At 43.5% G+C, this 12,196-nt stretch overlaps 1 protein-coding gene across 1 annotated transcript in view; it reads right to left on the reverse strand.

Annotated features, from left to right (window-relative positions):
* Nucleotides 1–614: 614 nt before the first annotated feature.
* The window catches only part of LOC129855285 (voltage-dependent R-type calcium channel subunit alpha-1E-like), a 173,695-nt gene continuing 162,113 nt past the window's right edge, over nt 615–12,196 (reverse strand). Inside the window, exons 45-48 of the mRNA XM_055922777.1 lie at nt 11,050–11,178; nt 10,291–10,435; nt 9,879–10,060; nt 615–9,759 (exon numbers count right to left, since the gene is read on the reverse strand). Of these exons, the coding sequence (XP_055778752.1) occupies nt 9,184–9,759; nt 9,879–10,060; nt 10,291–10,435; nt 11,050–11,178 (1,032 nt within the window). The 3' untranslated portion in view covers nt 615–9,183. The remainder of the gene's footprint in view (nt 9,760–9,878; nt 10,061–10,290; nt 10,436–11,049; nt 11,179–12,196) is intronic.

Raw genomic sequence — 12,196 nt, forward strand, 5'->3', positions numbered from 1 at the left:
GAGCCATATTTAAGGCTGCCATAGGCTTTAGCTGTTTGTGGGTCATTGTTTGTGTATATGTATAGTTCGACGTAAGTAGTTTGTGTGTGCACTTACGTTTGAAGTTTTCACGATCGTTTGTTGTTTTCGTTAGTGTTGTATAAGTGTGTCGTGTTCATCTTCGTCGTGGTTATTAAAAGAAGATGTATTCAAATCATGTTGCGCCTTGGTCCTCTCGTTCATGTCAACACGATCGTGACAAGTGGGTCTAGTCTCATTCCTGACTTTTGCCTGAAAATCAGAGACAAGGTTTGAATATTGCTGTCCGTCAATGATTCCCAACCAAATTTAATGAGCTTGAGTAATTCTGACAAAAACAATGGACATATGTTGCCCTAAGAGTTGTGCAAAGTTGGTAGAATATTTTTCTGAATTATTCACAGTTGTAATAGCTGCCAAAGGTTTTTTTGTATTTATTTTATTTAACCTTTATTTAACTTGGCAAGTCAGGTGATTTCACCGAGTACATCTTCGTTCTATTACTATCTTCTACTTTGAAAATGTGAAGTAGGTTGTGTCGTGTAAAATGTGAAGACTGTGCAAGGGGTGTGTAGACTTTCACTAGGCACTGTATATACCAGAAAGCTTTTTATTTTCAATACCAGAAATTCAATAGCAACATAAAACTCATGTTCCACAGAGCAGTGGGCCCGTAAAGGCCAGTAGAACATTGGACCAAATACTTCCTATTCACATTTCAGAAATATGTCCACAAAACAAGTTACAACACGGCATGTGATATAATATAAGCTATCTTTTGGGGAACAATCACTGTTCAAAAGCTGTAATGTTGAAAAGTGGAAATGTTCAAATGCTGGGCTTAAAAACCACGCGTAAACATAATTCTGTTGGGGTCTGATGAGAGAGAACGCCACTGAGTGGACATGGATCCGTCAACTGCACTGAGTCACCCTACTCACAGGCAGGCACATGTTATCACTATCACCATCACCATCCTCATAACCATCATAATGTTGCTACAACACAGAGCTGTATCAGGGTAAAATCTAGTTTTATACAGCACTGTAAACCTGTTAGCAAAAACGGACTCGGTCAGTGTTGAATGACATGGCAGTTAACTTAAAAATAAATCATAGTTAGGAATCATCCATAAAAATATCCATGTTGAAATAATTTGCATCAAATGACAGATAAGATTCATTACACAAAAGGAAACAACCTCAAGACACCTGATTCTATTTACAGGAAAAATGGCTTTGTAGACTTTGTAGAAATCCGAGTTGTCTCACATAATTTTCAAATGCTCCAGCTTAAAGAGATTGTCCAGTACTTGTGTTTACTTTTTAGCCAGTAGTTCTCTTTTTAGCCAGTAGTTCTTTTTAGCCAGTAGTTCTTTTTAGCCAGTAGTTCTTACGAGCCAAAAGTGGTCCCCGAAAATTGCGTACTATGTCTCATATGTGCACCACGTCTTTGCTCTCTCTCTCTCGCTCTGCTGTGTGATCACTCAAATGGCGAGGGACTGAAGATCATTGATTGAACTCAAATTACTAGGGGGATGGCTCTCGTGGGGGAAAATGTAGGAAAAATGGCACAGCACAGCTTCCAGAAAAACAGTTGCTTCCAAACTAGGGATTTTGTGGCTAATTGCTCATAGATTATGCATGTATGATCTACACATTAACACATCCAGCCCAGAGTGGGAGGTTTAAAAAATACTTAGTAGTCGCCAATGTTTCCAGAGCATGTCTTTAACAGGGTCTGGTTTTCCAGACTATGGACATGACAGCAGTATCCAGCACATGAACATTACACTATGTCTGTAGTTTCCATATAATTCTGTAGGAGAGGCCAGTCTTGCTGCTGTCCACTGAGGGTCTATAGTTCAGGGCTGGCCCTCTCTCAAGTACTCAACGTGGTAATCATGCTTAATCCAATGAGGTGACATTGACAGACACCAGCATGGCAGTGGGTCCTCTGTCCAGAGACACACTGAAGGTCACACAAGGACATACCCACCATTAAATCTAGAGATTTGACATGGAATGACACTGGAACACCTCACTTTAGAGGGTTCAAAGCCCCAGAGCTCTGGTTACGTACAGTATCTATCAGGGAAAGGTCATGTCCTTGCTTAACGGGTCCCATATAACATAACATTCTGAGAACCATATGTTTCTTAGAGCGTGGTTGTCCTATGGTTATTTTGCATACCTTCCCAACCTTCCCACAAGGTTCTGGGAATGGTGCAGTATACCCAGCTAGCACATACATTCTGAGAGACATTTACATTGAGTGTACACAATATTAGGAAGGTGTCCTTAATGTTTTGTACAATCACTGTATTTCTTCAGCATGACATTTCCACATGGTTCTATTTAAAGTAATGTTCTCAAATTGTTCAGAGAATGTTACGAAACAACATTCTTCTGTAGGAATTTCTGTATAACACTTTCTACAGGTTTCCTCATGGTTCTATTTAAAGTAATGTTCTCAGAACGTATTCTTTGGGAATTTCACTACTTTCAGCCTAAAATATCCTGAAGGTTTCCTCATGGTTCTCTTTAATGTCATGTTTTTATTTTTTAACCAGGTAAGTCAGTTATGAACAAATTCTTATTTACAACGACAGCGTAGGAACAGCGGGTTAACTGCCTTGTCAGCTTGGGGATTTGATCTAGCAACCATTTCGGTTACTAGCCCAACGCTCTAACCACTAGGCTACCTGCCACCCCAAATGTTCTCAGAACATTAAGAAAACTTTCCATAAAAAGCACAAGAAAACATTAGCAATGCTCAAAGTAGTAATGTTACGTTCAGAGGCATGCGTCGAAATTGCTAAACAGTTTACTTAGAAGCAGTGCGCCAATGCTTGTCTCACTTTATCAGAAGCACGGGATCAATGACGTCCGAAACGTTGTTTTTTTCGAGCAACCACCTGATTGGTTTGGTATTGGTTTTGATAGAAGACAAAAACGCTACCCTGCACACGAGATACGGCGTGTGGGACTTCATCTATAATAATTTGGCAGTTCTAAATTATTTTGACCAGCAGGTGCCACTAGTGTACAACGTGTTGATCAAAGCTTCGAATAATTCACCTATTTTTGACTCAATTGGCTGGAAATGTGCAATGCTTCAGGAAGCTTAGTTTCCCCATCACTAGTTCCAAGATCATTCTGAGAATGTTATTTAAAAACATATACAGTACCAGTCAAAAGTTTGGACACACCTACTCAGTCAAAGGATATTCTTTATTTTGACTATTTTCTACATTGTAGATTAATAGTGAAGACATCAAAAATATGAAATAACACACATGGAATCATGTAGTAACCAAAAAGGTGTTAAACAAATCAAAATATATTTTATATTCTTCAAAATAGCCACCCTTTGCCTTGATGACAGCTTTGCACACTCTTGGTATTCTCTCAACCAGCTTCATGAGGTAGTCACATGGAATGCATTTCAATTAACAGGTGTGCCTTGTTAAAAGTTTATTTGTGAAATTTCTTTCCTTAATGCATTTGAGGCAATCCGTTGTGTTGTGACAAGGTAGGGGTGGTATACAGAAGATATCCCTATTTGGTAAAAGACCAAGTCCATATCATGGTAAGAACAGCTCAAATAAGCAAAGAGAAACGACAGTCCATCATTACTTTAAGACATCCCTCGTGTAGTCTTAACATTCTGTATACTCCCCTTGTCCTAAGGGTAAAAAATTACCCGCCTTCACTAAACCCCTGAAATAAAGCCGCTTAATTGAATTTTAAACTCCAAATCTATTTTGCATGAAGAAACAACCTGTCATTCATCACAAACTTTGTGAATATCTGTGGTTTCCCTCTTCACAATGCAGAAAGACTGATTGCATTTAATCAGTGGACACCACTCGTTTTTATTACAACACACCTGTCATAATTGTTTTCTTTACTAAAGTAGAGGTTTATTATTATTATTACTGCTAAAGGTACTGCATAGGTGTAAACATGTTTTTTTTGCAAGAGATAGCACTTGTATAGCCTAAGAAAGTAACAGAAATGTGCAGAAAGTAGTTTTGAATGCATTTTATTGAAGGGAAACAACATAACTTTTTTGGCAACATAGTGATATATTCTTATACTGTACAATAAAGAATTCAACTGCAAAATACTAGTCTTCTCACATTTTTGGAACCACAAGGTGTATAAACAACAACAATAAATAAGAATACAATAAGATAATAGATACAAAACAAAAACGTGAAGAACATAACAACTCTAATTAGCACATGTAGGACAGTATGCAAGTGTGTGTGCATGGACTTTGCAGATGTATTTCTCACATGTGCAGCAGATAGTATTTGTTTTACAGTCCTTCTTTGGGGAGCAGAATTGGCGTCTCCTCCTCCTGCCTGCCCCAGCTACAGCCTCCGGTGGATCAGGACAAGATTCAGCCCACTGAACAGCTTTCACAAGTGCTGCAGAGGCTGCTGTGCGGGGGAGGCACTCCCTTCTTTGAAAGTGTGGGGTTACAAGTGCAATTTCCCAGCTACTCCAGGAACACCCTCCTCTTGTTCCGCTTATCAGGCATCCAGGTAGGGTTGATCTTGTTCCATATCATGAAGGCATTGTATGAGGACACATCAATGAAGTTATGGAAGATGACCAGGGGCCAGCAGGCAGTCATCCTCCTGCAGCTGTAAGTTCCAATCACCATGTCCAGGTTGTACATGCCTCCTTTGTTGTGGTTGTAGTCCAGGATGATGGCTGGCTTCCTGTCCTCATGGATCACTGATCTCAGCCGTTTTGTGCAGTGTGCTCAGGAGGACCACATTCTTGTTCCTCTTTGGGAGGTAAGAAACTAGAGTGGGGTTGAAGGCAAACTTTGATGAGAAGGCCTCTCTCCCCCATGTTGCGAGGAGTGCAGGGGGAGATCAGGCTTGTTCTTTCAAATTGGTTCTTTCTAACTTTCTAATCATGGTGATCTCCCTCTTCAGGAGCTGCTGGCTGAGTTCATAAGAGGTGAAGAAATTGTCACACGTGACATTGTGCCCCCTCACTCCATTTGTCACATCAAGCACAATCCGCATCGGTTGGTTCTTGTCCGGGCCTCCACTGCTCGGCTTCCCTGTGTAGACTTGCATCTTACAGCGTAGCTGGAATTATGCGTCACAGGCCACCCATATCTTGATGCCATACTTAGCTGGCTTGTTGGGCATATACTACCGGAAAGGACAGCAACCTTTTGACAAAAGAGATTACGATCAGTAATTAGTATCAGTGTCACAGAAAACAATCACATAAATCAATGATATTACAGCAATACACAATAAAACTAAAAGTGAAAATCACTTACATTACAGATATGGAAATAAAAATGTACCTCTGAATGGAACCAGTTGCTCATCCACTGTTACTTCAGGCCCAGGGTTGTAGAGGTACGCTCCACCCACTTCTCCCAGACCTCTCAGTTTGTCTCTCACAGGTTTTGCAGATCTCACGGTTATCAAATCGTAGTATTCTTGAGAAAGCGGGAAAGACTTCCAGTGGCATCGTGGCACGGGAAATCGCCCTTCCACTCTCTGCATCCCAGAGACTACACGTAGCCTCGCCTCGGGACCTATACACAGCTAAGATTAGCAGCCCTATGTAGGCACGCAGGTCAATCTCATCCATCCTTTTCCAGTTGTCTTCATATTTACGAAAACCCTCCATATTTTCATCTCCGGGATGATTTTTTCGATGGCTGGTGGGATGAACATGTAGAATGTTGAGGCGATGTCCTGGGCATGGGCAACTGCATGTCTTGTGGGCCCTGGGGTCATCCTTATGACATTTTGTGCTTCTATCCTGGCCTGGTTGTCATATGGTGACAAGGACCATGTTATTTTGCTGTTCTTTGACAAAAATGTCTCTCTTTCAGCTTGGGGGATTTCTTCTTCATCTGAAGATGATGCATCATGCTCTGGGTTGTATTCTTCCCCATCTTCTTCTTCAGATACCTCCTCCTCTTCTAAATCATTGGTCTCTTGTTCCTCAGATCTATGACCTGTTGGGCACTGAAACGTGCACTCATGGCTTTAGCAAAGAGAGAACTGGGGGGACTGTCATCTGCAGCACCTTTATAGCCTCCGACTGCATTAGTTAACAATGCTTTCAAGAAATTTTTATTTTGTCTGAAATTGTTTTTATTTTGTCTGTGAACTTGAGTCATGTGTGGGGTCGTGGAGGGGAGATGCTGCACATGCACAAGAAAGTTTTGTCTGAGTTCAATCAGTAGCACATAATCCCAATTTCTCATTTTGTGTGTGTGTGTGTCTTTGTGTTTTTTTGTGGTGTGTAAATTATTTTAGAACTGCCGGGTCAAAAATGACCCAAACACAGAATCCAAACCGGCTGCGCGCGTGCGCCATCGTGCATAAATGTATTTTGCCCCCCCACACCAAACGCGATCACGACACACAGGTTAAAATATCAAAACAAACTCTGAACCAATTACATTAATTTGGGGACAGGTCGAAAAGCATCAAACATGTATGGCAATTTAGCTAGCTAGCTTGCACTTGCTAGCTAATTTGCCCGATTTAGCTAGGTTGCTGTTGCTAGCCCAATTTGTCCTGGGATATAAACATTGAGTTGTTATTTTACCTGAAATTCCCAAGGCCCTCTACTCTGACAATTAATCCACACATAAAACGGTCAACAGAATCGTTTCCAGTCATCTCTCTTCCTTCCAGGCTTTTTCGTCTCTTTACTTTATATTGCGATTGGCAACTTTCATAAATTAGGTGCATTACCGCCACTGACCTCGTTCGTCTTCAGTCACCCATGTGGGTATAACCAATGAGGAGATGGCACGTGGGTACCTGCTTCTACAAACCGATGGGAGAGGCAGGACTTGCAGCACGATCTGCGTCAGAAATAGAACCGATTTCTATTTTAGACGTTGGCAACGCAGACGCGAGCGATGTGGTCAGCCTATTAGATAATCATTGTACCCTGGTGGTGTACAGCTTACATGGAAATATGAACAAAGGCAATGTTTCACTTTTTCTAATGTTGGGGTCACTCAATCAAATTTCAAGTTGAAAAAATATAATTTAGGGGGTTTTCTCTGCTGTTAAACATAGTGGCGGGTCATTTTTGACCCTTAAGACATCACAAGGGTTAAGACATGAAGGTCAGTCAAGCGCTATGATGAAGTTAATTAGAGTTACCTGCCTCAGATTTCAGCCCAAATAAATCACATAGTTCAAGTAACAGACACATCTCAACATCAACTGTTCAGAGGAGACTGTGGGAATCAGGCATTCATGGTCAAATTGCTGCAAAGAAACCACTACTAAAGGACACCCATAATAACAAGAGACTTGCTTGGGCCAAGAAACACGGGCAATGGACATTAGACCGGTGGAAATATGATTTTTGGTTCCAACCACCGTATCTTTGTGAGACGCAGAGTACTGTAGGTGAACGGATGATCTCCGCATGTGTGGATCCCAACGTGAAGCATGGAGGAGGATGTGTGACGGTGTGGGGGTGCTTTGCTGGTGACACTGTTGGTGATTTATTTAGAATTCAAGGCACACTTAACCAGCATGGCTACCACAACATTCTGCAGTGATACGCCATCCCATCTGGTTTGCGATTAGTGGGACTATCATTTGTTTTTCAACAGGACAATGACCCAGAACACACCTCCAGGCTGTGCAAGGGCTATTTGACAAAAAAGGAGAGTGATGGAGTACTGCATCAGATGACCTGGCCTCCACAATCACCTGACCTCAACACAATTGAGAAGGTTTGGGATGAGTTGGACCGCAGAATGAAGGAAAAGGAGCCAAAAAGTGCTCCCCATACGTGGGAACACCTTCAAGACTGTTGGAAAAGCATTCCTCATGAAGCTGGTTGAGTGTGCAAAGCTGTTATCAAGGCAAAGGGTGGCTACTTTGAATAATTGAAAATCTAAAATATATTTGGATTTGTTTAACCCTTTTTTGGTTACTACATGATTCCATATGTGTTATTTCATAGTTTTGATGTCTTCACTATTATTCTACAATGTAGAAAATAGTCAAAATAAAGAAATTAGTAGGTGTGTCCAAACTTTTTACTGTACATTCTGTTCACAGCATCAACAAAACTCTCTCTATACTCTTAAGTGTGTTCAGGTGTGTTGACCACGCCCACTAATGGGCCACACCTGATCTTAATAAGTGCTTGTTTCCTTTGAAATAGGGTCTTTTGAATAGACTAAAATTAACAGCTTTGTATGAGTTAAAAAAACATGGCATGCTAACTGTATCCTGCTGGCACAGTGGATTAATTCCATGAATAGAAAACAGAAGATTATAGGTTTGAATCTCACTGGCACTGTGCCACAATAAAAAATAAATGTGTTTGCATGATTAATGCTTCATGAATTTCCATGTGTCCTATCTGTGCTTGGAGTTCAAAACAGTTAAACTACCTAGAATTTACGTTCTCAAAACATTAATACAACTTTCAGGTAACCATAGTAAAATGTTCTCAGATCCTCTCTGCAACCTAAAAATGTACTTTACCAGAAGAGACAAAATTTTCACTTCCATTCTCAGAATGTTTAAAAAACGTTGCATTTTACTGGTGAAGAAACTTATGGCTTCGTTGCTAGGACCAAGAACTTACGTTGCCACAATTTCCAAGCAACCAAATGTGCTAGCTGGGTTGTTTTAAAGCAGTGTCTGATGTGACAGCCAATGTATGCCTCGGATCCCTACACACCAATCACTGTTTCATGATCCACAAAGATCGAACAATTGAGAGCTTTCTTCTTATCTTATATAAGGAAAAGAGAACCATTTTAATACATTCCTGCTACTTCAGGCTCACATGCTATTTTCAGCTACATACTGTACTTAAAACATATTTATTATTTTTTCATAGGTCTAAGCAGTGAGGATACATGCTCCCCAGTTATTCGACTTTGTTCAAACAACAATCAAAATGCAACTGGTGAACTTTTGCACTGTACGCCAGCAGTGCACTTCCCATATCTTCCCTGTCTTATTGATTTGGCAAACATATTGCACTCCTACAAACACACACACAGACAGATGCACACTCAGTACACGCCCTGACAGTGTACTTCAGACTGAGGACCCCTGTCTCTCTGGTACCCAGTTTTGCTGTCCATCTTCCTCCTCTTCATCTCCCAGTACCGGACCTAACAGCGGTCATCCTCATCGGTGTCACACAGGAGCTCGCAGGCGGCCAGAGAGCTGGCCTGACCCAGGCGTTTATGGAATTGTCCGTTGGGGACCTGCCAGTTGTGTCTGAGCTGGGGGGCAGAGCTGATGGTGTTGGCCCGACCCAGACTAGTTGCAATGGCCACCTCGAAGGTCAGAGTCTCCTCCAGGCCTGAGGAGTCTGGGCTGTGGAACTCCTCGTGCAGGGGCAGGTATGGCTCCGAGATGTACCGGTGAGGGGAGGGATGTAGGTGACTGACCCCTAAGCCTGGGTCACTCACCCCTACTACCACCCCCACCCCCGATCCTGCTCCTGCCACCTGGGCTGGCTTCTCCCCTTCCTCCCTCCACAAGGGCTCCTCCGTCTCTCCAGGGGCCTCCTGGATCCGGGCTCTGCCCTCGCTGACAACAGGGGGGGAGGGGGGGGCTCGGCATATCAGGGGGGAGTAGGAGATGTGAGGGCGTGGCCGCGATGGCGTCTGGGGGAGCTGCCGACGGCCACTGGGGGTGCTGGACTCAGAGTTAGACGGGCCTGGGCTGCCTGAAGTGTTGCCCTGCAGAGATAAGAGATCTCACACATAAACCAGGCTTTAATGGTAGCAGGGGCGGTTATTGACAGTTAAAGCCAGGAATTAAATAATAACAGTGTCAGGGCCATTAAAAGAACACCCACCTGTCTATGGTGGACATGTGCGTGTCCCTCGCTGGGGGAGCGGGACTGCTTGCGTTCCTGTGACGGGTCCTGGCCCCGCTCCTCAGAGTTGCAGCGGGACACGTCGGGAGACAGCAGGTGGCGCCGCTCTTTGGAGCGCCCCCGCTCTTGATCCACTGGTTCCCTGAGGTTGGACCTGATGCCTGAGAGGCAGGGAGAGAGAGGGGAGCTATGAAGAGGGTCACATACATTATAGTAAACCCACAGCTTTCATCAGGGGGCTTCTAAAACTGAGAACCACCAGTGTTCTTCAATAGTTCTTCAAATGGAACAGGACCAGTGAATAGACCCTAAGCAATGGCATAGTGAACACATTCCTGCTTTAAACGGAAAAGGAAAGGAGCCATGTAAACTGCAACTGTGTATAAGGTACCTCTGATGCTCCTCTGTCGTGGTCTATACAGACGGTCAGAACTGAACCTCTCCAGAGAGTACTCCTCCTGCCACAGCCCATTTACGCACTGATCACCAATAGTGGAGAAGGAGCGTTTCATCAATTTGCTGCTGTCTGTCCCAACCTACACACACACAGATAAACACACACACACATACAGTACACACACACACACACACACATGCATGTGCAATTGGTTGAGAGAATGTGGGAGGGTAGGAAGTGTGTGGAGTTCTAATCTGAGTTCTGAGCAGAAGACTTTCTCTCATTCACCACACACATTCCATGTTTAATACATGGTATTTACATAGCGCTTTCAAGGACCCAAAGTCACTTCCAAGCCATATTACCTTGAACTAAAAAGACACCGTTTTGGGAAACCTGGCACACTGACATTTTTGCCATGCAAGGATTAGAAACCATCAAAGTATGCCACCCACACTGTCAACAACCATTGAAGGTAACAGTTGAAATCATATGTAGCAACCTAGTAACCTCTGGGTTGTATTCTTCCCCATCTTCTTCTTCAGATACCTACAACTATAGCAACCTAGTAACACCCAATCCTCCACTTCATGGCTGATTGGCTGACTGACTGATGTATCTATGTCCCTGCAACTGCCCCAGTGTTCATCAATCCCTCTGAAGCCGCCACAGAGGCTGTCTACCTGGGTCCTGTTCTTTCTGAGTCCCCATGGGTAGAGGAGGGGAGGTGAGGGGCTGTACAGTAACAGGTACCTGTGTGTCTACAGCCAGCTGAGGCATAGACGAGGCTCGGATAGAGCCTGCCCACCCGGGCACCTTGAGTGGGGCATCCTGCCTGTTAGTAGGGCAAAGGATGCGGTTAAACTCTTTGCGCTCCGGAACCTATATAGTCAGAGAAAGAGGAAGGGGAGAGAAACACAGCAGAGTTCTAATGTGTGAAAACAGACAGAGTTTGCAGCAATGACGTCAGGGGACCAGCAGAGGACTACTGTACCAACACGCCACAAGCAGATGTAGTATGCTGACTGACATACTGTAGAGTGGAGCTATCAATATCGAATAGCCGTACACCCTCTTGACTCAGAGTAAAAGCACTTGCTGAGCACAGCGACAGCCAAAGCACTGTGTGTTGGCAGTGTAATGTATTCATTTTTCACTATTCATTGTGAACCTGTGTGAGTGGTGCCTGTCTGGAATCCTCAGAAGTACTGTGGGTTGGAGTACCACTGTCAATTCGGGGCTGACAACCAGGCGGGGCAGAGAGGAGGGGCTGAGGGAAGGAAGGGGGCGGTGTCTACATGTGCAAAAAGGGGTTAAAGCTGGCGCTTGAATAACTGAAAGTCATGAAGCGGAGGAAAGAACCAGTCACATGTATGCAGGCTTAGGAAACCAAAATGCCTCACTCATCACCAAAGAGTTGAGAGGAGCTGAGAAACCATAACCAAAAGATATGAGCAGTATCCTCCAACAGAACTCTGTACAGCTGCTCAAAGAACAGAGAGGTGTGTGGGAGAGCCACAGCTCTGTATGATGACAAAGGTGCCAAATACCGGCACAGTACAGTTAAACCACAAAACCATGAGAGGAGTGCTGAGGATGACACTAAACCACTAGAGACAAGCTGCCGTCTCCATCTCTGTTCCATTGACACACTTACAGAAAGGCACACACGTTCATGTAGTCAGAGTCACAGTCACAGTCGCTTAGTGCCAAAGCTCAGCAGAATCATGACACTTTTGCAAAGTAAGCATAATATGCATGGTCCATCAAAGCCTACGGCGAAGAAATTATGATGCCATTTCATAGAAATGGGTGCGCAGTGATAATGCCTAAAACAAGGGACAACACTGTATGGAGTGGACAGCATGGTAAGACATTGCCATGGTGAAGTTGGGAATGA

This window comes from Salvelinus fontinalis, chromosome 5 (assembly GCF_029448725.1).
Source record: "Salvelinus fontinalis isolate EN_2023a chromosome 5, ASM2944872v1, whole genome shotgun sequence".
Classification (NCBI taxonomy): Eukaryota; Metazoa; Chordata; class Actinopteri; order Salmoniformes; family Salmonidae; genus Salvelinus; species Salvelinus fontinalis.